General features: G+C 31.8%; 1 protein-coding gene across 1 annotated transcript in view; it reads right to left on the reverse strand.

Moving 5' to 3' along the window:
* LOC139486134 (sodium-dependent proline transporter-like) overlaps nt 1–23744 on the reverse strand; it is a 58256-nt gene that overhangs the window by 12602 nt on the left and 21910 nt on the right. The window contains exons 2-6 of the mRNA XM_071270855.1: nt 5187–5310; nt 3843–3974; nt 2860–3084; nt 2409–2568; nt 1484–1622 (exon numbers count right to left, since the gene is read on the reverse strand). Coding sequence (XP_071126956.1) covers nt 1484–1622; nt 2409–2568; nt 2860–3084; nt 3843–3974; nt 5187–5310 — 780 coding nt within the window. The remainder of the gene's footprint in view (nt 1–1483; nt 1623–2408; nt 2569–2859; nt 3085–3842; nt 3975–5186; nt 5311–23744) is intronic.

Consider the following 23744-nt stretch of genomic DNA (forward strand, 5'->3'; position numbering starts at 1 on the left):
TTGATTTCTGTTTAGCGTCCAGTGGCAAATTAAATACAAATTAAGGACTATAACATATTATTGTGATATGAATAGGAACCCAGCCGATTTTTAACATGTTAGTTCACAAGACACGTCACATTACTTAGGCCAACTAGTCTTTGGTCTAACTACTAAATGTCGTGTGCTTAGTAAAGAAAAAGAAAGTAAATGCTTAGTTCTCCTTTTCATAGGCAAAACTTTAAGGAACTGTTGGTCCTCAATGCTCTTCAACTTCGTACTTTTTAGGCCTTTTTAAGTTTCTTTTATTATTCGATCGTCACTGAAGTCTTTTGTAGACGAAACACGCGTCTGTCGCAAATACAAAATTTCAATCATGGTATGTGTTTATTTTCAAGTCTTTATTTTGCCCGACGCGGATCGAACCATGGCCACGAGGTCCCACAGTCGAGGCGAACATGATACCACAAGACTACTCTTACTGATGATGTTATCAATTAATAAAGAAATATGTCTTTGAATATTTAATTCATAATCCTTAGACTGGCTGTTTAAAATATGACATGCACATGCAATTGAAAACGAGATATACCTCTACAAATGTAATATAATAAAGAAATTAATAGGAGACCCAGTAAGGTAGATGAAAAATGAATTTATGTCACTCCCCAAAGAACAGAAAATGTTCAGATCTTTCAGAAAGGTCTTTAGAAAAGAAGATAGAGTAGCTTATTGCAATGATAATGATTCATTTCTGCTAGGACCTTTTATTGGTCATAAACATTAGAGGTGTTTGTTATATAAAGGTCCGTTTTTACTTTTATTCTCAAAATCATTTCCTTTATTTTGACTTTTATCCTATTCATCTAGAATGTGATTACTGACGCTATGTATATAGAAACATGTAGTTTGTACAATAATATTAATAGCATTCAATAATATCACAGTCGGGAATAAAAATGAATCCAGCTAATCATAGACAAATGTGTTGTGCATGCTAAAATCTGCACCACACGTTTATATGAAGTCTGTTTCGAAAATGTAATAGTGGTGACGGTAAAATACTTTTAATATGATTATTAACTATTGTCTCCACAAATGAACTTCTCTATCCATTCCATTGGTCAATAAAGGCGAGCAATTAGTTTTATAAAATTCCTCTTTTATTTATCTTTGAGTTCGATATTTTAAATTTTGAATGCATATTCCCATGACGTAATTGAAAGTTAGACAAAGTTATTCTTATAACTATATTTTACTGCAGACGCTGACGACGGAAAGTATGATACCTAAGTCTCGCTTATGTGACAATACGTATATATAACAGACTCGACACAAAATATACTAGTAATTTGAAATTAAGGAAAGAAAGATTAAAATGAAAATCCCACATATCAATATCATATATTTTTTTGTTATGGAAACATAAAAGTGTTTGTTTGTTTAATTTAAATTGTCATTTGTCTGATGTGTCTCATTATTTGGGGTCTAATTCGACCTTTACCTTTCCGGATGATTTGATGCCCTTCATCAAGCAGAAGAAAATAACAACCCATGTTAATAGTAAACATATCACCAACTTCAAACTAACACCTCCAAAATCACCAAATCCGTTTGCCTCATGCAGCCGTAAGACATATCGTCTGAAATAAGACAAACCTGCAGTTATGTTACAGCATTTAATCAATGTATTACTGATTGATTTGTAGAAACCTGGTGCTTCAATTAATGTTGATTAGAAATACTATTCAATATAGTAAAAATAATCACAAACAGATATTGACGGGACATCATTTGAGAGTAATGATTTATACACTGTATATGAAGTTGGTTGACAATTTCGTACGTTTACTTATCTGTGATTTTTTTTATGCTCATGTTAACTTCTTACAATATTTCTACGTCTATTACGTTTCAAAGATACATTGTAAAAATACAAAAGATTGGTAGACAATGTCTATTTGGGACAACACTTATTTAAGGACTCACAACTAAAGAACTCTTTTGTTGATTATAAACACAATTCTACCAACTATAATTTCTTGGACTTTAATTTGTTAAATGTATAAATTAACAGTTAATTGAAAAAAAAAGATCAGATTAAAAAAGAAACAAAGTCTTTTAGAAACCTAACTGTCAATTTTAACAACCGATTAGTTAACAAACACATAAAAATGCTTGTTGACAAAAAAACAAACCCATACAAGACAATTATAGATAATTATTTATTTTTATAAGAGACAGACGAAGTAAAAAAATAAACCGCAAACAGAAACATTGGTTCACAGTTCATCCCCAGTTAATCAAAACCATTCCACACCAAAAGGAATAACATAATTCCTGTTAACTTGGATTCATAAGGAAAAACAAAGTCATTGTGCGTCGCGATCATACATAATTCCATGGATATTTATACAATTCTTACTTACTCAAAGTATTCCGCACTAGGTAGTTTCAGATCCTTATCACAGGATGTCGTATTTTGGATAAGAATAGATGAATTAAGATCATTATAAGTAGTGTAGTTCACAGAAAAGGATTCTGACAAGTTTGCTAGCAAACTGGTTAAACAGTTCGTATGCTTTAATTCTGCAATAGAATATAACATAATCAAACTTAACAGAGAGAAAACATCGAAAACCAAACATGACATCCTAAATGATATACAATAAATATAAAATATTTACAGTTGTTATTTCTCACTTGAGTTATTTCTATTGCTGTCTGGATAGTTTCATGGCAGTCATTAAATATGCAGATTTTTAAACAATGACAAAGTTTGAAAAGAACAAAAAAAAAAAAAATAATGAAAGGATGCCAAACAAACAAACTTTGAACTAAGTTCTACTGTATTTTAGATAAATGTTGATATTAACTCACCCATTGCCGATTTAATTTTATCTGTTTCATTTGTCATACTATCGAACTTTGGGTATGGTTCTTCTCTGCAGAGGTCTGATGCCCATTCGTGGTCGCAGTGTTGCCACGGTAGATCGCCATCCATGTTTACAAATGAAACCATCATATAGTAAACGGAATACATGATGATAACATTATAGTAAGTACAAACCATGGCGCTTATCAAGACCATGGCCCATCCAACTCCTAAAATTTTTATCATTATAATAATGATTATTCTAAAGTGAAAATTAAAATTTATGTAGATACATCTATATGTCTTTTTTGTTTGTTTCATCTAGTTACTATAAAATTAGAAAACAAAGTCTAGTTTGATAAGACGAGAAGTTGAACATATGTAAGTAATACTAGGTGCTAATAACTACATATAAATCAACTCTGTTTTTTTTTTTAAATCATATTGTTTTTGAAAATTGGACCATGAATATTGTTTTATTGAGAACATTTCTCTTGATTCCTAATTCCAACTTTTCAATAAATCTTATATTTGATATTGAGTTACTCTTGTAGCTGTGCATTCCGTTTTTTTAAATAAAATATGTTTACACTAATAGCTATTGAAAGAAATGTGTTGTTTAGTGTAAGACAAAAGTTGGGCTTATTTTATGTCGTTTCATTAAAGCTTCATTGACATATATCTCAAATATTCCTCAAAAAACGTAATAATAAATCCCCTCCCCAAACAAAAATCAATAGAAATCAAACGGATTATTCATCGTTTTTATTGCAGTCTAGGAAGGTATGAGTAGTGCTTAGAAGTAAAATAAGGAGAGAAAAAAAAAACCTTCAATCAAAAATCGGAATTAAAATACCGTTGTGACACATATTTTTTCAGATGCAAAAACAAATCTCAGATTGTGCAACGTGTTTGTCTTATTCTTTGAATACACAATTTCAAATATGCAGAAGACTAACTTATGGAAGGTAATATATATGTTTCTTACCCATGAAAAAAGGGCTTACTGTCCAAACAGTAATAGGCCCCTGAGATGCAAACTGTCCAAAGGACAACTCAAAGAAATACAGTGGTATTCCAGCAATAACCAACATAATGGCATATGGAATGAGGAAAGCACCTGTAGAAATACGAAAACATTTCATTTTTTATTTCAAGAAAAATTGTGAAGAATCTCTATGTATATAACCTAAGCGGTATTTGGCACAACTTTTTGGAATTTTTAGTCCTCAATGCTATTCAACTTTGTATTTGTTTGCTTTATAACCTTTTGATCTGAGCGTCACTGATGAGTCTTATGTAGACGAAACGCGCGTCTGACGTATTAAATTATAATCCTGGTACCATTGACAACTTTTTATATTCACAAAAGTTAAATCTAATGAACAACTTATCACCTTACTTCTATAGGAAAACATCTTGTAATTCGTATATTTTATAATATTTATTAACTGTTTATATAATTTGATACGCCAGACGCGCGTTTCGTCTACATAAGAATCATCAGTGACGCTCAGATCACAAAAGTTAGTAAGCCAAACAAGTATAAAGTTAAAGAGCATGAAGAACCTCATAACTGTCTGTTTCAGATAGATCCATAACGGTTTCCTCTTTCATCATTGGTAATTATATTACTTGTATATATAATGGAAGTCATACTTGTAAAGATATCAATTACTTGTTTCGCACTTATAATTCCTTGTAGTTGTACAGAGAACACAACCGATTGTAAACGTATTTCCAGAATTTCATATAACATTATATGGGCTTTACAAAGTGTAAACAACTACTAATCTAACCCTTAACTTTCTGATATCTACCTGTATTTTAAAGGCTTTCTTATAGCAGAAATGATTTTTGAAACACATCATGTATGTCTTTTTCCTGATTTATGAACGTTCGATATTTATATTTACGGAATAAAGAGAAACATAATAATTGACCAACTATTTGATTTGATTTTTTGTATGGACACAATCTATGACAATCGATCTTTGGAGAGAAAAAGCATTTCACAGACATTATTTTTGTACATGTATGTTATTTCAACAAAATGTAAGTATACATGTAGAAATGTCCGACCTGGAAATAATGAGAACAAGTTAATACCTTTAATACAAAATATAGCACAAAGGAAAAGTTTTTTTAAATCTTAAATTAACTTTAAAATTGTGAGTACACGTACTTGATGAATTGCAAAATTTTATTAAAAATAGTGGGCCATTTACATTAATTTACTAGGTAGAAACCTAACATCAAACTCATCACTTAAAGTGCAGATTTTTATTTTTTTTTTATCTTAGTTTGACAATTTGCCGTAAATAAGTTGTACCTCCGCCATTTCTGTAACACAGATACGGAAACCGCCATACATTTCCCAAACCTACAGAAAAGCCAATACATGATAGGATGAAGTCCAAACGTCCAGACCAGTTCCCTCTATCTAAAATCTCCTTCTGGAAAATAGTGTATATTAAACAGTTAGTTGTCGGGAATCAATTCTTAACAAATTTTTATTAAAATAAGTATAATGAACTTTGTTATTAAGAGCCAAGTTAAGCAATATTTTGCAAACCAGATTTGGTAAATCAATTGAAAAAACTCACAACAGTATTGCAATGATTTTAAAATATCATGAGTAATTTAAATCACAGGTGTAAATTCATTATGAAGAATCAGACGAATTGAACCAGTTTTTGTTGAACATATTTAATTACTCAGATGTTTTATTAAGCTTAGTATCATAATTATCTAGATAGCACATCAGTCAATTCAATGGCAACAACTAAAGCAAGAAATACAACAATTCACATATGGTTTGTTTTTGATTATTGTATGAGGTTTTGTTGGTGTGTTTTTGATAAACGTGTGAGTTTTTGTTGGTGTGTTAATGATTAACTTGTGAGGTTGATTTCGTTTGATTTTGATTTACATGTGATGTTATGTGTGTGTGTTATTGGTCATTATCGCTATTTTGTGCATTTTTCTTTTGATCTTTTTTTGTGATAATTTTCATTTCATGCTTCTCGCTTGAGGTGGAAAAATTATCGCTAGAAACTAAGGAGGCCACGTGGCGTTGCTAACGAAATTGACATGAAATTGGCAACGTCGCATAGGTAAAATAGCGATAAACAGATTATCATTGGTCATCTCAACTCGATTGCTCTTCTCTCTTTCGCTGTACCAGCTCAAGCGAGAAAATTAATCTCGTTGAGATGATCAACGATAATCTATAAATGTGTAAGAAAGTTGTGTTGGTGTGTTTTTATTTCACGTGTGATATTGTGTTGGTGTGTTTTTGATTAACGTGTGAGGTTATGTTGGAGCTTTTGATTAACATGTGATGTTGTGTTGTAGTGGTTTTTTTTTATTAACGTGTAAGCTTGTGTTGTATTTGATTAACGCATTAAGTTTTTTTGGTGTGTTTTTGATTACGGTAGAGATTATATTAGTGTTTTTGATTAACGTGTGAGTTTTTGATTGACTTGTGAGGGTATGTTGGTGTTTTTGATTAACTTGTGAGGTTTTGTTGATGTGTATTTGATTAATGTATGAGGTTGTTTTGGTGTGTGTTTGATGATTACTAATATGTTGGTGTTTTTAAGTAGTGTGTAAGGTTGTGTTGGTGTGTTTTTGATTAAATTGTGAGCTTGTGGTGTTGTGCGTTTGATAAATGTGTGAGGTGATGTTGGTCTTTTACATTACGGTTGTGTTGGTGTAATTTTGAGTAACGTGTAATATTGTGTTGGTGTGTTTTTGATTCAAATGTAATATTGTGTGGGTGAGATTTTGATTAATGTCTGAGGTTGTGATTGAGTTTTTGATTAACATGTGATGTTGTGTTTCTTTATTTGTATGTAAGCTTGTGTTGGTGTGTATTTGATTAATGAATGAGGTTGTTTTTGGTGTGGGTTTGATGATTAATAATATTTTGTTCTTTTAAAGTAACGAGTAGGGTTGAGTTGGTGTGTTTCTGATTCACGTGTGATGTTGTGTTGGTGTGATTTTGCTTAACGTGAAAACGTGTGAGGTTGTCTCGGTGCGATTTAGTACCGATTATATGCTTCTCTAAACAGTGTATGATATTAAAAACACCTTTTTGTTATTTAGGCAACAATATACATGTGGTTTTCAATTTATTACGAAAACAACATCATTTTCCTCTCTGTTGATCCGCAGCTACCAAACAGTAACGTATGGCGTCAGAAATGTAAACATGTTTGCAAGTCTGTAAAACCTGATCCGACATTTAACCGACAACCTGTAAAGGTCAATTTTGTGAGGCACATATATATTGAAATAATAGAAATCAACAACAATACGAAAAGAATTTAAACATAATATGATCCGTGGTATGAAATATGAATTGGTGTCAACACAATCATAAAACGACGCATTATTGTTTTATAACCCACATATTGAATAGTTGTTTAAAGACTATGTTCTTCATAACTATGACGAAGAGCTTTTTGATCTTGAAACAAAATGTTAATTTTTTTGATAGCAACCAAGATAAAGGTAATTTCCACACAACTAGATTCAGGTCATCCTCTTTTTATCTGTTTACATTTATTATTACATTGTTTTTTTATATTTCAGAACATACATTTAATGCATAATAAACAAACAAAAGATGATTGCAGTATTTTGAAGAAAAGAGTGCAAGGCTAGGTTACACTTTGTGTCACAGATATTTGAACAGTTACCATGGACATGAGGAAAACACTAACTCTCCTAATTTCTTATTAGTGAGGTACTATTGTACTGGTTTGTTTCTCTAACATTATAAGATTAAATGTTATTTAGATACAGTGATAGTTATCCATAAGATGCGTTCCAAAAATAATTGTTTTTAAATCGTACTATTAATATTGTGATGTAAAATACAAAAATCTATTGATGCGGTAGTATACCCCTGACATACGTTCAAATACATACGAGTGACAATATAGCCATCCCTTGTTTTATTAATTTATATTGTTGATATGAATTGAGATGAATGTTAAATCAAACGACACACACTGGTTTAGTCAACATGAGATGCACCAACCCATCGGAAAAAAATAACCATAATTAAATTATATCAGTCTTTTGATTTCATAAAGCATGATTTATTGGGAATATTTATACTTATACTTATATCCATAAAGACAATTTTCGCCACTCAATACATGGAACTGGTCCCCTCCCAATTAACTGTTTAAAGCCAGTGATTTGATCAAATAATTATCCAAATACACTGTCACTATGTCCATGCATATATGATACTGATAGGATCTAATTTGCTGGATTTTCATGGCTAAAGGTTTAACAGAATAAATTATGGTTGTTTGTACATCATGGAAAAGAAAAGATTTTAGACCACAATCAGTACATGCACAGCAAAAGTACAATGGACAGCACTTATATTGCTACTCTATCTCAAAGACAGAGTGAGGTCTTCAATACGTTGCAACACCCACATATCTAAACATGTATGAAAAAAAACCATATCTTAACATGTATGAACTATAACACCCACATATCTAAACACGTAAGAACAAAAACACCCACATATCTAAACATGTAAGAACAAAAACACCCACATATCTAAACACGTAAGAACAAAAACACCCACATATCTAAACATGTAAGAACAAAATCACCCACAAATCTTAACATGTAAGAATAAAAACACCCAGTTATCGTAACATATATGAACAAAAACACCCAGTTATCTAAACATGCATTCAAATGTATCAAAAAGTATGTGAGATGATAATGTTTTTAGTATACTCTCATCATCATTACCAATTTTTCAGTAATCATTTCAGTCACCCTTATTTGACATAACTCCTAAAGTATTGTAAATTTAGAAATATTGTCAGCTCGTATCAACATTATATTGTTGTATACTGTTATACGGAGCGGACTTTATAAGTTTGATTTTTCATTTAACTTTGAGTAAAAAAAATCTTTCACAATAATTGATTGATCAAACGACTTATTATTTTTTCTCGGTTTTTATCGACAATATTTCATTTTCGCTGGCTAAGCAAAAATTTATTTTATACACATATTCTACGTGAATTGCTGTACATTAGAATAAAAGTATACCATAACAAATTCTTGTCCTACACGGTCCAGAATATAAAATATGTTTAATTTATGTGTGTCAAACATTTGATACGCTAAGCATAAATTATAAGGGTAATTAGCATTAGATTAGGATGCCTTCACACGAAGCATCGAGTATCATTCTCAATGACATAATTAAGTACTCAGATTGGAAAACATTTGAAAGATTGTGTGTGGATTATGATCATAATGTCACGATGATTCTTCTGCAATATCAAAAACAACTATAATCAAAATATTGGAATGAAACGACTCCTTTACAATGTATATTTATCGTCAAATATGCAATTATTTTATAAGCTTTAAAAAAGCGTTTAATCCTCAAAATACTTTAGAATTGGACATCAGGAATTCAATCCCCAAACTCGATTTCTCTGCAAAACGTAAATTGTATATTTGTGTCAGTTAATCGGCTTGGCGGATGACTGTATTTATTTTGGTATTAATAAAGAAATCATCCAAAACATATCTTATTATCATCCAAATAAAAGTAGTGTGTTTATCATTTAATCTAACGATGAACACGAAGGGAAAGATTAGTTTGAACGTTGAGCTGGTTTGAGACATTATCTCTGACACCTTTTTAACGTTGGTTATAAAAAGTGGTTCCGTCAGTTCTGTCTATCGAAGAATTAGATAACTCCAAGACCCACTACCGTAAGCCAATCATATAAACGTCTTCCCTAATATATAAATCATATAATGATTTTATTGAAATATCATACTAGTAATTTGATCTGCATCGACATTTTTATTAACAGTTAAATCGTCGTATTGAATTCGTTCTATAAACACACTTAATCATCCTCTTATTTGAGCTGTAAATCACTCAAACAAGAAAAAACAAAGTGTTAAGTGTGACACAGATAAACATGAAACCAGCAAATTCTACCAGTTTACTAGTTCTCAAATCATTAAATGTGTGCACGTCTTTTTCGGCTGTACTTATATCGGACTATGTATCAAAGGTCTTAATTCCAACTTTAGACAATCCATTCAATAACAGTCTAAAAGAACAATATTTCAAAGCCCCCCCCCCCCCCCCCCCCCCCCCACCAAAAAAAGTACACAATAGTTGTTCTACTCACAAAAAACTGCTGTCATAAACATGACAACAATAAATCTATTTGAAATAGTACTTTGATTTCACAAGATTAGATTTTATGACAGCAACATATTAATAAATCTTGAATGCATCTACTTTATATAAATCATACTAGTTTGTGTAAATAATAAGAAGTAATACACGGATGATGTTTACAATAAGCCAGTGCTCAAACAGCAGAAGTCTTTATAAATAAATAAGATATTTAAATAATGAAGACTGTATAAGCATAAAAGTTATTTGCAAATTGTCCATCCAGTTTAAACAAACGTTCAGAAGAAACAATTTAAAAATATGACAACACACTTAATTAATTAAAAGTACCTTGACATACATTACTCAATGTATCCTACACTTTGTCGTTATGTGAATCTACAAGAATTGGTATTCATCGTTATATGAGTAGACAAATATACTTATGTTACACTGTCTCAATTGTATTTTTAAAGAAATACTAGTACTGTTAAATGATTTAATTATGTGTGTCAAGGATTTAATACAGTTAGCAACAATAGAAACTCTAATAAACATAAAATTAAGATGCCTTCACACGAAGCAATGTGTATCAGTCTTGTATGAAAAGTCATATTAAGTAGTCATTTTTCAAAATAATAAAATATTGCAAGTTGCGCATGTTTACAATGCATGGAGATAATTACTTTTATACACTCAAAACAACTATACAAAACCGGAATTAAAAGCCTCCGCAAGCCTACCTTTCCCCTTGCTGAAAAGTCGAGCGGTATTTTTGTATTGTTATTCAAAATTAAATTGTATTTACTTTTAATAAATGTTGAATAATTTCACAAGGCTGGGCATGCTTTCATGCCTCATTTATTGTACTCCTTAAAAACCAATTTGGAAAGTCTATAGATCCAATTAATTAGATGAATGACGTAATATAGAAACTTTGCATGACTGGCATGCACAAACAACAGTTAATCCATCGGAGGGTAAAATTAATATCTATATACAAATATATAGAATATAATGAAATATTGTGTATCTCTATAAGATATCAACTTCAAAATATTTATATAAATAAACTCATCAAAGATACCAGGATTCAAATTTTGTATTTGTGCCAGACGCGCGTTTCATCTACAAAAGACTCATCAGTGACGCTCGAAGCGAAAAGTAAAAAGGCAAAATAAATTATAAAGTTGAAGAGCATTGAGAACCAAACATTTCTAAAAAAAAACTTGTTAAATACAGCCAAGGTTATCTATTCCTGAGGTAGAAAAAGAAAGCCTTAGTACTTAAAAGTTCAAAGTTAATTGATGAATTAACAAAGAAAAAGAGGACGTGCCGATGAACTAACAGAGAAGAATAGGTGCTGGTGAACAAACAGAGAAGAATAGGTGCTGTTGATGACCTAACAGAGAAGAATAGGTGCTGATGAACTAACAGAAAAGAAAAGGTGCTGATGAACAAACAGAGAAGAATAGGTGCTGTTGATGACCTAACAGAGAAGAATATGTGCTGATGAACTAACAGAAAAGAAAAGGTGCTGATGAACTAACAGAGAAGAATATGTGCTGATGATGAACTAACAGAGAAGAATAGGTGCTGTTAAAATAACATAGAAGAATGGGTGATGTTGAACTAACAGAGAAGGATAGGTGCTGATGATGAACTAACAGAGAAAAATAAGTGCTGTTGAACTAACAGAGAAGAATAGGTGCTGATGAACTAACAGAGAAGAATAGGTGCTGATGAACTAACAGAAAAGAAAAGGTGCTGATGAACTAACTGAGAAAAATATGTGCTGATGAACTAACAGAGAAGAACAGGTTCTGTTGAACTAACAGAGAAGAATATGTGCTGATGAACAAACAGAGAAGAATAGGTGCTGTTGAACTCAGAGAAGAAAAGGTGCTGATGAACTAACAGCGAAGAATAGTTGTTGATGAACTAGCAGAGAACAATAGGTGCTGATGAACTAACAAATAAATAAAGACATATATAAAAACTTCTTTTTCTAAAAGGTGTAACAATGGCCGCAGGCTTTGTCTTGTTTAGTTAAGTTTATTTCAGAATGTTTAGACTCTATAACACAAATAATTACTCACTCAAAAACGGTGAACATTATTAGATGTTAAATTGTAAAATAAAATCTTTTAGCATAATGTAAAAAATGAGTGGGCGCTGTATGTTTGCAAACGACACAACTTTACTATAGTGAAGGAGGCTGTAAACAAATGTCAGCCACAGCGCGGCCTTCCACGATGATGAAAACCACCCACTATATTGTTTTAACTATAAAAAGGCTATGGAATTACAAAATTTGTATATAAACAAAAAAGAAATAGAGAACAACAACATGTTTAATCTGAATAAAAAAGAAAACATCAACATTTGATTGTCTTTATTTGCCTTATTGCCTTAAATAAAACTTTATATTTTATAGAATATCGTATGTCCACATTGTTATGTTTACGTTAATAAATAAATTTGGTGTTTTTACTGTCTTCTGATTGGTTAAAATTATTAGCTTTATTTTTAATGCTGTCAATTTTGATGGCGACACGCCCACTCTGACGTTGTGTATTCATACGCCAACATGTGTGTACGTTGTTATTGTTTATATAAATAATACAAAAAGTTCTTTGAGCCTTATTTTTGATAGAAATTTATTTATAATGAATGGCAATAATTTATTTTGACTTTATTGAACCATAAAACTAATATTTGACTCTTCACATTTTACATAATCCGCTTCGCGGATTATTCAATGTGAAGAGTCAAAAATTAGTTTTATGGTTCAATAAATTCAAAATAGATAATAGCCATTCATAAAATGATTGTTTCTTCAAATAAATCTTAAAGTCCTCCCTTCGGTATGAGTGCTCAAAGATCTAATGCGAAAGCTACCCGTATAATATATCTGTTTAATTCAGGTATCGTTAAACCATATAAGACATAGGTTAAATAAGCTATTTTAAAGCTTTTCTTTCATTTCATGACAAACATCTATTATATGTTTGCATATTAAATGACTATAAAGACCTTGATACAATTTTTATATGTGTGTACTACATATTTTGGAGACTATTTGAAAGTTTACAAAGAGGTGAATAAACATTGCATGACTTGGCTTTTTCTACGACAACATCATTTGATCAATTCAAATGTGAAATTGAAATCCATATAAGATATCTAAACTGTAAAAAAAGTTTTCTCTTTTTAATGTCAAGTACTCTCAACAATGCAACGAATGGGATGAAAACAATTGTGTCAATTTACAATAAATGAGAACATAAGAAGGGAGTTATATTCTATACAAGTTGTTACACCTCACAATTCAGAATATTCTTTATATAACCTAAACTGAGTTGAACCAGTTTGCCATTACCGTTGAAGTACATATACCCACTAAAAGTTGTAGTACCCACAAAAGTTGTAGTACCCACAAAAGTTGTAGTACCCACTAAAAGTTGTAGTACCCACAAAAGTTGTAGTACCCACTAAAAGTTGTAGTACCCACAAAAGTTGTAGTACCCACTAAAAGTTGTAGTACCCACTAAAAGTTCTCTCTCTTCTTCATCATTGGGATCTTTTACGTATCTTTTACGTAGCTGTCGTATCCGTACATGAGTATTGACAAATGACACCATCAAACTAACTTGGCGTACATACATAACATTAACCCAATTGTAAAAAAATAATGTAGGCGTCAATGGACTAACTGGAAAATAAAGTAGCCAGTATTTCTCTCTCTCTCTCAATATAGGGATGCAGATGCGTGTAAATATCATGATCCTGATGAAGTTTATTCCACAACCAGTAGGTACTGAAATCGAACGTTTTTATTCGTAAAGGAGACCATTGAACGATTAAACACTGCATTGAAAACAAATAATTATTATTTTGGATAACTTTTACAAAACTGGTGTTCTACCATGATGTAAATATTAGGAGTTGGGGTATTGTTGCCAATGAACTTAAAGTCACATAAAGCTCCAACAATAACCAAGTGTCATACCTTGTAATAAGCTACATGTATTTAAAATATTAGAAAAATAACATCGTCCCATGAATGAATGACACATTTGGAGGACAGGAACCAACAAGAACCACTGAATATTAAGTTCGTGCACATAACACTATGACAAGGGTCTTCAACATGCTAATAAGCGCTCTATTCTTCCATTTCATTGGAAATTGGTGTAAAATATTTACTTATGAACTGTGAAAATCAGTTCAAAATGGCTTCGCACAAAATAAAAACAGAGAGCATAAAGACAGCTTGTATCAGAGAGAACTAGGACTGTGTGAAAGCTGATTCAAAGCTTTATTTCAACTAATAAATAAGTTGACAGGATGTAAATATTTATTTGTCATTCCTTTAGAATTCATATCAAACTCGTTTTAAAGTGTTAGAAAGTCATAAAACGTTATGTCATATTAACTATATAGATATAGGAAGATGTGGTGTGAGTGCCAATGAGACAACTCTCCATACAAATAACAATTTAAAAAGTAAACCATTATAGGTTAAAGTACGGCCTTCAACACGGAGCCTTAGCTCACACCGAACAACAAGCTATAAAGGGCCCCAAAATTACTAGTGTAAAACCATTCAAACGGGAAAACCAACGGTCTAATCTATATTATACTATATATAATTTATATGAAAAACTTTAGGTTTTCAAGTATGAACATAACATATTGATAAAATTCCTACACGCAATCAAGCGATTCCTAAACGAATCAACACACACGTATGAGAATGACATATATGATATATTTATAATTATATAAAGGCTAGCAAGAGATGTTTATCCTGCTTATGAGAACGTTGATTGTTTCAAGATATTCTAATTTCCATGCATTATTTTTTTGTACACTCAACGGAGTTGGTTGACATATTGTTATTCTACGGTTTTTTTTAAATATTTATTATTTTTCTTCTACTTTATTGACTGGCACATACAGATATTTTATTTGAGTTTGTAATTTCCAAAATGGCCAGCAATTACAAATCTAGTTTCTATATCTGCTCGGTATTATGAGTTTATAAGTTACATTGATACAGTACCTGTATTAAGTAGTTATTGTTTGTATGGATCATTGGTATACAGACATACAGTACTAGATTATTCCCATTAGATATAAATATATGTTTTAAACGAATGTCATATTTAACAAATAGCAAAAACTAAACATTATAATAAGTATAAAATTGACTATATTTTTGCGTGAACCCCTCGCTATATGTGGGTGAGTTTTGGTAGCTTCTATGTTACATTCAGATATCATTGGAAACAAGATTTTAGGAACGTCACGAATTTTTTTCGAACAATTAAACAAAATCTATGTCTTCGATACGGTTCCTCAATGGATAGGCTAGTACCATGTGACATTGTATATTTCAACAAGGTCTATTTGTAGATCGGAAAGTAAAATATTAAAATCATTTATTTATTATAATTTTCACAGAACATATGCGTTTGGCGTTAATGTTTGTTAAATATCTAGTATAAATTGAATGATAATAATCAAAGTACTGAAGTACTGAACATAGAATGACTGCAATTTCTTGTGGATGGTCAAAAGCACTTGTCTAAAAAAAAAGGACAATCATCCTTATACCTGAAAGTGAAGTTAAGGCACATATATATATTTTTTCTGAGATAAATTCGTGTGTTGAGGATGAATACATGACAGGCAATTTAATCTCACCGAAATAACTATTATATTGTAGTGATTCAAATCAGTATACTCTTGGTTTTTATAATATATTATATTAATAACAGTAACATGTACATATAATTTTCATCCATTTGTATATCATTCTATCCTACTATTCTAAATAAATAATAGTGCAGTGCAAGTGCATGGTGGACCCTCTTCTAGTAATGTTATTACAAGCAATATTCTGGGACATAGTATATTATCAGTATACTATTTCAATGTCTATTCCAGGTTTTAAACACACAACGCATACAGTTTTGTCTTAAAATATAAATCATATAAGTGTGTTTCCTTTATTACATAAGTGTATTGTTGCCACAGACATTTCTACCCACGCGACTTCCGTTTTTGACTGATAACAGAACGCAAAATATTTTACGTTTACCACGTGATATTTTGTATTTCCATCATAGACCGAGCAAATGTCGGAAAATAGGAGGAAAATTAACAAAATGATTATAAAATATGTATCTTAGGTCGAAAGCATATAGTACTCGGAAAGATAAATAAAAAAAAAACATTTAAAAACAATATGTATATATGTCTGTCCAAATTTTTTTAATTTCATTAGAAGATATTAGCCGATCAAGGGACAATTCATTAGAATTATTATGTTTAAACTGAAACTAATAAATAAATATACACGATAACGCAAATGCATGTTACAATCTAGAATATCAGTGCGTGTGTTTTTCATTTACTATTTCTTGCGCCGTAAAGAACACAACGTACATCCATAAATATTAATCTTGCATTAATTCTTATCCAAATTCAGGACAGGCCAGAAAGCTTAAAATGCGGCTTTAGAAAATGGTTTTCATTGTTATTCTAACCTAGTTGTTTCTCTTCTCTTTTATTTTTAGTAACTGTCCTATCATAAACTTGCAATTTTCTACGACAGGAATAGATCACGTTAGCTGTAATAGCCAAAATATTCGGAACTGGAGTCTACAGTCCACAATTTTCATCATGTTATCTATGTCAAGGTAATTGAAAATTACTAAATATATCTTTTGATATGAACTATTTTTTAAAGTATGTTCAGCAAGGTATTTATAACTACGGTGGCAGAATGCGGCCATGAAAGAAAAAAAAATTATGTTGTTCCCTCAAGATACTTTGTCGTTCCCTCAAGATGTTATGTCGTTCCCACAAGATAGTTATCTCGTTCCCTCAAGATACTATGTCGTTCCCTCAAGATAGTTATCTCGTTCCCTCAAGATAGTTATCTCGTTCCTTCAAGATACTATGTCGTTCCCTCAAGATGTTATGTTGTTCCCTCAAGATAGTTATCTAGTTCCCTCAAGATGCTATGTCGTTCCCTCAAGATACTATGTCGTTCCCTCAAGATGTTATGTTTTCCCTCAATATAGTTATCTCGTTCCCTCAAGATACTATGTCGTTCCCTCAAGATAGTTATCTCGTTCCCTCAAGATAGTTATCTCGTTCCCTCAAGATAGTTATCTCGTTCCCTCAAGATTTTAAAATTGTATTGATATATGATTCATTTCGCCCTTCGAAGCGGAACTGTAGACGTGACCAGATCCCAAAAGTAGAATATTTGCATAATAATAATGATATTATAATTCTGTATTAAAGAGAATAACTGAGAGGGGATAGGAGGGGTCCTGATCCAGAAATCCCGGGCTTAAAAACACGAAATCTCGAAATCCCGAATTTAAATAAAGTAAATCCCGACGTCCCGTAATCCGAAAAAAAGAATTCCCGGATCCGAAAGGGTCAATCGCGAAATCCCGAGCTTAAAAACACCCGATCCCGGAGTCCCAGTAAAGGTAGCACTCCACAGTTAGATGTGTAGTTTCGCATTTTGGCCCCTGAGGATTTTTCAAATATAAGAGCTAGTGTGCAATAAAATTCATTTTGGATAGCAGGGTATTAAAATAGCCTTCGTATTGGGTTTATATGAACATCAAGATCATATAATGTATGTAATATAGGCTGTTTTCTGTATGACAGTCCGTATTTGTATGTCCATACCATACATTGGTCCGGCAATTTTTGTAATGTTTTTTTCCAACTTTTTGTCGCACGAACTTTGTGATTAGATTTTTCGAAAAAATTAGGCGAAAGACACCCATTTTTGATTTGATCATTAGGAAGATTTATGAAAACAGTGTCTAAAAAGGTATCACTCAAAAGCAATGAAATTCTAATTTGATCCAAATTTTGGGGGGATATGTGACATGTTCACCCCCCTTTTTGCAATATTTTATGGTAAATAAATGCAGAATGTTGCCATGGATACACAGAAAAGGAATTATTTTTCACCCTTTTAACATTTGAAAATTAAATCTATGGAAGATATTGATTACATGCATATGCACATGTACAACATAAACAGTTAGGTTAATGTATTAGAAATCCAGGAATAGGAGATGATAAAACATTCTGTGGCTCATTGTTAATTTTATTTTCTAAGGGGTGGTAAAGGGTTATTTTCGTGCAACGTTTTTGGCCTTTTCATTTTACGTGTCTTCGTGATTTGGTGTTTTATTTCTCGTTTTCTCGTGTTTGGTTCGATGTGCGTGCTTCGTATTTCCCCTTATTTTTTTTCCGTGTTTCGTGTCGGTGGTCTTAATTTCTCGTTCTTGCATTGTTCCGCATTTGATTAAGAAGTGAATTGGAAGTAACTCCACGTCTTTACTCCACCGTTTCGAAGTTGGAAATAAATAAAATCAATATAATTGTATTGCTATGTTGAGGGAACGAAATAACTATCTTGAGGGAACGACATAGTATCTTGAGGGAACGACATAACATCTTGAGGGAACGACATAGTATCGTGAGGGAACGAGATAATTATCTTGAGGGAACAAGATAACTATCTTGAGGGAACGACATAGTATCTTGAGGGAACGAGATAACTATCTTGAGGGAACGAGATAACTATCTTGAGGGAACGACATAGTATCTTGAGGGAACGACATAGTATCTTGAGGGAACGACATAGTATCTTGAGGGAACGAGATAACTATCTTGTGGGAACGACATAACATCTTGAGGGAACGACATAGTATCTTGAGGGAACAACATAATTTTTTTTCCTTTCATGGCCGCATTCTGCCACCGTATATAACACAGTGCTTTAAATTGCATTGTGCAGAATTATACAAACAATTACATATCTTCAATAGAGATAACATCTGCATTACCTCATTTCTTTTTCGTGCAATATCAGGTTAAATAATGAAAATTCCATTTTGATGTTAAGAAATTGTATATTTCTATAGCTAATTGTATTGCTCTGTAATAAGTAGGACGTGAAGACGATTATCAATCTGATCGTCTCGTGATGTCTCGTGATGTCTCGGTGAGGGTCATATTGACCCGGAATCTTACTTCCACAAGTTAAAGCGTGATATTTAAAGGAACAAATGTATGTCCACAGAATTTACTTTAATCTACTAATTCTATTCAGTATATGCTAAAACGTTATTCAGCTAAAACACTAAAATATGTATTGAATAAAAATACAATCTATGGAACCGTTATAAAGTATCAGCTTTTTGAGTGTTTTGACTGGACACCATAGCTAAATATAACTAATAATATAAAGACTGTTAATATAATTTGCGTGTCGAATCTATCAACGAAATCGTAATTTCTGCAACTTGCTTCTCTTGTTTCAGCATTTGAAACTGACATTCGTTTTCAACTTCGTACTTTGTTTGGCCTTTTTAACTTTTTTGGATTCGAGCGTCACTGATATGTCTTTTGTAGACGAAACGCGCGTCTGGCGTATATACTAAATTTAGTCCTGGAATCTATGAGTTTATTCTTTCACTGGACATTTCTTACGCAACCGCAACCCAACTCCAACAAAGGGTTACTAGTAATCTATGGTGGCCAGATGCGGTCATTTTGCCTTTTCGCGTTTTCGTGTTTTCTTCCTTAACTTTGCAAACGCGAAATCGGGAAATCGGGAAATCGAGAAATCGAGAAATTGAGAAATAGGGAAATCGAGAAACAGGGAAAACGAGAAATAGGGAAATCGGAAAATCGAGAAATCGAGAAAGCAAAAACGCGAAAACACAAAAGTGAAAACGCGAAAACGCGAAATGCATTTCTTGATTTTGCGTTTTTGCTTTCTTGATTTCCCGATTTCCCGATTTCCCAATTTCTCGATTTCTCGATTTCTCGATTTCTCGATTTCTCGATTTCTCGATTTCCCGATTTCCCGATTTCTCAATTTCTCGATTTTGCTTTCTCGATTTCTCGATTTCCCTATTTCGCGTTGGAAAATTGAGAGGAGAAATCGCGAAAACACGAAAAGGGGAAATGGCCGCATCCGGCCATCATATTAATCAAAGACCGAATGGGAAAGAATTCAGTCGAGGTTGAATTATTCACTTTCAAACCAATAATACAATAACATCAGCAATGTTTTGAGCTCTTAATGACAAAATTGAATAAACTGGCAGCTAATAGCGAACATTAGTATCATTGAAAAGTTCTATTTCTAAATTATCATTTTTCAATGTTGCAGACAATATAGTTGTATTATGCCCCTTTAAAACTCTTTATGGCAAAATGTAACGAAATGAAATATAAATCGAGATGAAAATGAATATTCAGGAACACAAAACAACTCACGATTGTCGAACGACTGTTGCACGACCGACTTGCGACAGACCCACGACAGTAAAATTATATTTTTTTTTGTCGTGTACCCATCGTGGACATGTCGTAGCTGATGTGACCACTCGAAATATTTTTTTTGACATTTTGCACAACAGTACCACGATAACTACTTTATAGATATTTCACGACAAAAAAATCGTGCGATCTGTTGTGACCGGGGCTTAAGACAACAGTTAACAACACCTTGAAAAAGGCCAAAATAGATTAACATAAAAATGAATTGAAAGATTAAAAAACTGAGGACAATACTGAATGTACTTAAAATGACATTAAAAGGGGTGAAGAGGGGGTGGGTGGACAATATCATGTAAAACAACACCTCTCGGTTTTGGCAAAAACAGTTAACAACATCAGTGGGTTGAAAACTGTTAACAGTTTAAATTTATCTCAGACAACAGTTACATGTAACAAAACCTTGAAAAAGGTCAAAACAGATTAACATAAAAATGTATTGCCCCCTTTCCACTCCTTTAACATGTTCATTACATGCAAGTTTACTTTTAAGCAATTTAAAACTATTTCACTTTGTTACATGTAATGTAAGCGATATTATAGTATATGTAATTAATAACTAATAGATATAGGAAGATGTGGTGTGAGTGCCAATGAGACAACTCTCCATACAAATAACAATTTAAAAAGTAAACCATTATAGGTTAAAGTACGGCCTTCAACACGGAGCCTTAGCTCACACCGAACAACAAGCTATAAAGGACAATTTAGCCTTTTATATTCATATTGAATTTTCTACAAAAACTTATTGTTACATGAATTATATTATTTTAGATATTTTATATTAAAGCAAAAAGTTCGAATGTAATTCAGGCATAATAGATATAAGAAGGATACAAAGTCATTATGATATCCGATATGTGTATATACATGTCGTCATGAGGTTTCTATTTTTAATTAAAAAAAGCACAATACGATGTTTTAAAAAGGTTGAAATTATGCAAGTCAAAAGCCGTAAGACTGTCGAACTCGAGACGCATATCAACATGTTTTTGTCGTGTTTCTTAAGGTTCAATCAACCTATTTAAAAATAGTTATTTCTTATGCAGTAAAAATGCTGCAATTTGATTGGTTAATTACCCCGGTGTAGATTACACCCCACCCTAATTCACGGGATGAATAAAATTTTGCCAAAAACTAAAAAAAAATACAAAAGTTTACAAAAAAAAGATCAAATGTCGAAAAAAAGAAAAAAAGAAGTAAAATATCAAAACTTAAAACAAAATCGAGGATCAAAATTTGAAAAAAATTTAAATCTCAACTCGGCCGATTCCAAGGAGAGTAGCGGATTCTACCAAGGATTGGCAAATGGGATTTGTTCAAAAGACATACATTCGTTATCTTTGTGTAATCAGGGGTGTACGGAATCGTCTGCACCTCAGGGTGTATGAATTTTCAACAACGGTGAAAAATTCTGTGCCCCCTGGTTACACCAATATAACTAATATTTGCGTTTTTGACTGAATGAACGTATTTCGCATAATTACGCGTCTATTATCGAGTGCAAAATAACATTCCTTATCGCTTGTTATATAAATGTTATATATTATTCAAGGAAATAATTTTAAAGAACATAGAATCAAATTCAAAACAGTGTGGCTGTGGCCATTGATTGACACATTAAATTCATCCATTGACTGGGACAATTTACGTGAATGTTTGTCTGTAACGACCACTGTTCACGATGTACCTACGATAGACATTTAAACTGTGGGGTCACCAAAGGTTTCTTAACGCCTTTAATTATGAAATAATTCGAAAAATTAATCAGGAATAACCTTTATGTTTTGATTTATATAATTGATATAAATCAAAACATCGTGTTATTTCTGATTAATTTTTCGAATTACTTTATTAAGGTGTTGAGAACCTTTGGCGACCCCATAGTTTAAGTGTCTTTAAAAAGTACATAGTGAGCAGTGGTCGTTACATACAAACGTTCACCTAAATTGTCCCAGTCAATGGATGAATTTAATGTGTCAATCAATGGCCACAGCAACACTGTTTTGAATTTCATTCTAGATAAATGATATAAACATTTTTGTTTCGTAAGAAATATATGTGTCAATTACAACCCATGAATACCGAAAATGTGTGTTAACACATGCGGAAGAAAATGTCGGGAACGTTTTTTTTCAATAAAAGCGGGAAAATATGAATGAAACTCAAATCCAATCTATTATAACAATCAATTATTAGAGAAGAGCGTCCATAATGCACTTGCACTGCACTATTATTAGAATAATAAAATAGAATTGTATACAAATGAATGATAATTTGCCTGTAGAATTATTTTAAAAGATGATCTACTATATGTATAACAGCTTTACAAATATTAATATAACATATAAGAACAAACCAGAGTATACTGATAACAAATGATTATATCACTACACTATAAAAAGTTATAACGGTGAGGGTGAATTCTCTGTCATTTATTCATCATCCACACACGAACTTTTCTCATAAAACAATATATCTATGTACCTTAACCTGACATTCAGGTACAGAGATGTGTTTTTCTGAGGCAAGTACTTGTGATCCAAAAGAACTTGAGGTCATCCGATGTTCAGTATGTCATTACTTTGATTTCTCTTTAGCTATGTCTTCTCTTTGAGCATCACTGTATATATTACATAAGTATGTTTTGAACAAGTTTTTTTTTAAATTTTCCAGGGGCTAGTAATCTATTAGACAGTGATATCTGATTTGTGAAATTACAAAAGACCTTTTTTTTTAACAGCGTTGATCCTTTTTGGAAAATCTGTACCGTGAATAGAGGGAAGAAGTCAAGGTTCGTAGAACATTAGTTAATATCTATACATACATAAGTAAACAAATATGCACTAAAAATCAAGATTTCAATATAAGTTTAAAATAACTTTTGACAAAGAAGTAATCGAAGCATGCAAATTTAAGTATTTTATTTTGAAAATATTCGACATTAGAATTAAAGTGAATTAGGTAAATGAAAAGTTGAAGTAGTGTGCACAGGTTTAACAAAATATAGAGTTATACTAAGTTTCAGACTCTTTTACAGATATATCGAGATCATGATTAATTCCAACAAGTCGTTCGCCATATAAATGATAATTATATTTATTGCAGTTTAAGGTGGCTCGGGCCTATTCGAAGTTTCTATCAGAAGTGCCGTATTTTTTGTTATTTTCCCTATTTTTTTTCGACAAATTTGATTCACTTGCTGTAATTTTCACCTTTCGTTTTTATCAATTTAAAAAGATCTCAAATGTAAACGTCTGCAGTATGTTCAAAAGAAGTTTAAATGCCTAGCTACCG

The sequence above is a fragment of the Mytilus edulis genome, chromosome 8 (assembly GCF_963676685.1).
Source record: "Mytilus edulis chromosome 8, xbMytEdul2.2, whole genome shotgun sequence".
In the NCBI taxonomy this organism is placed as follows: domain Eukaryota; kingdom Metazoa; phylum Mollusca; class Bivalvia; order Mytilida; family Mytilidae; genus Mytilus; species Mytilus edulis.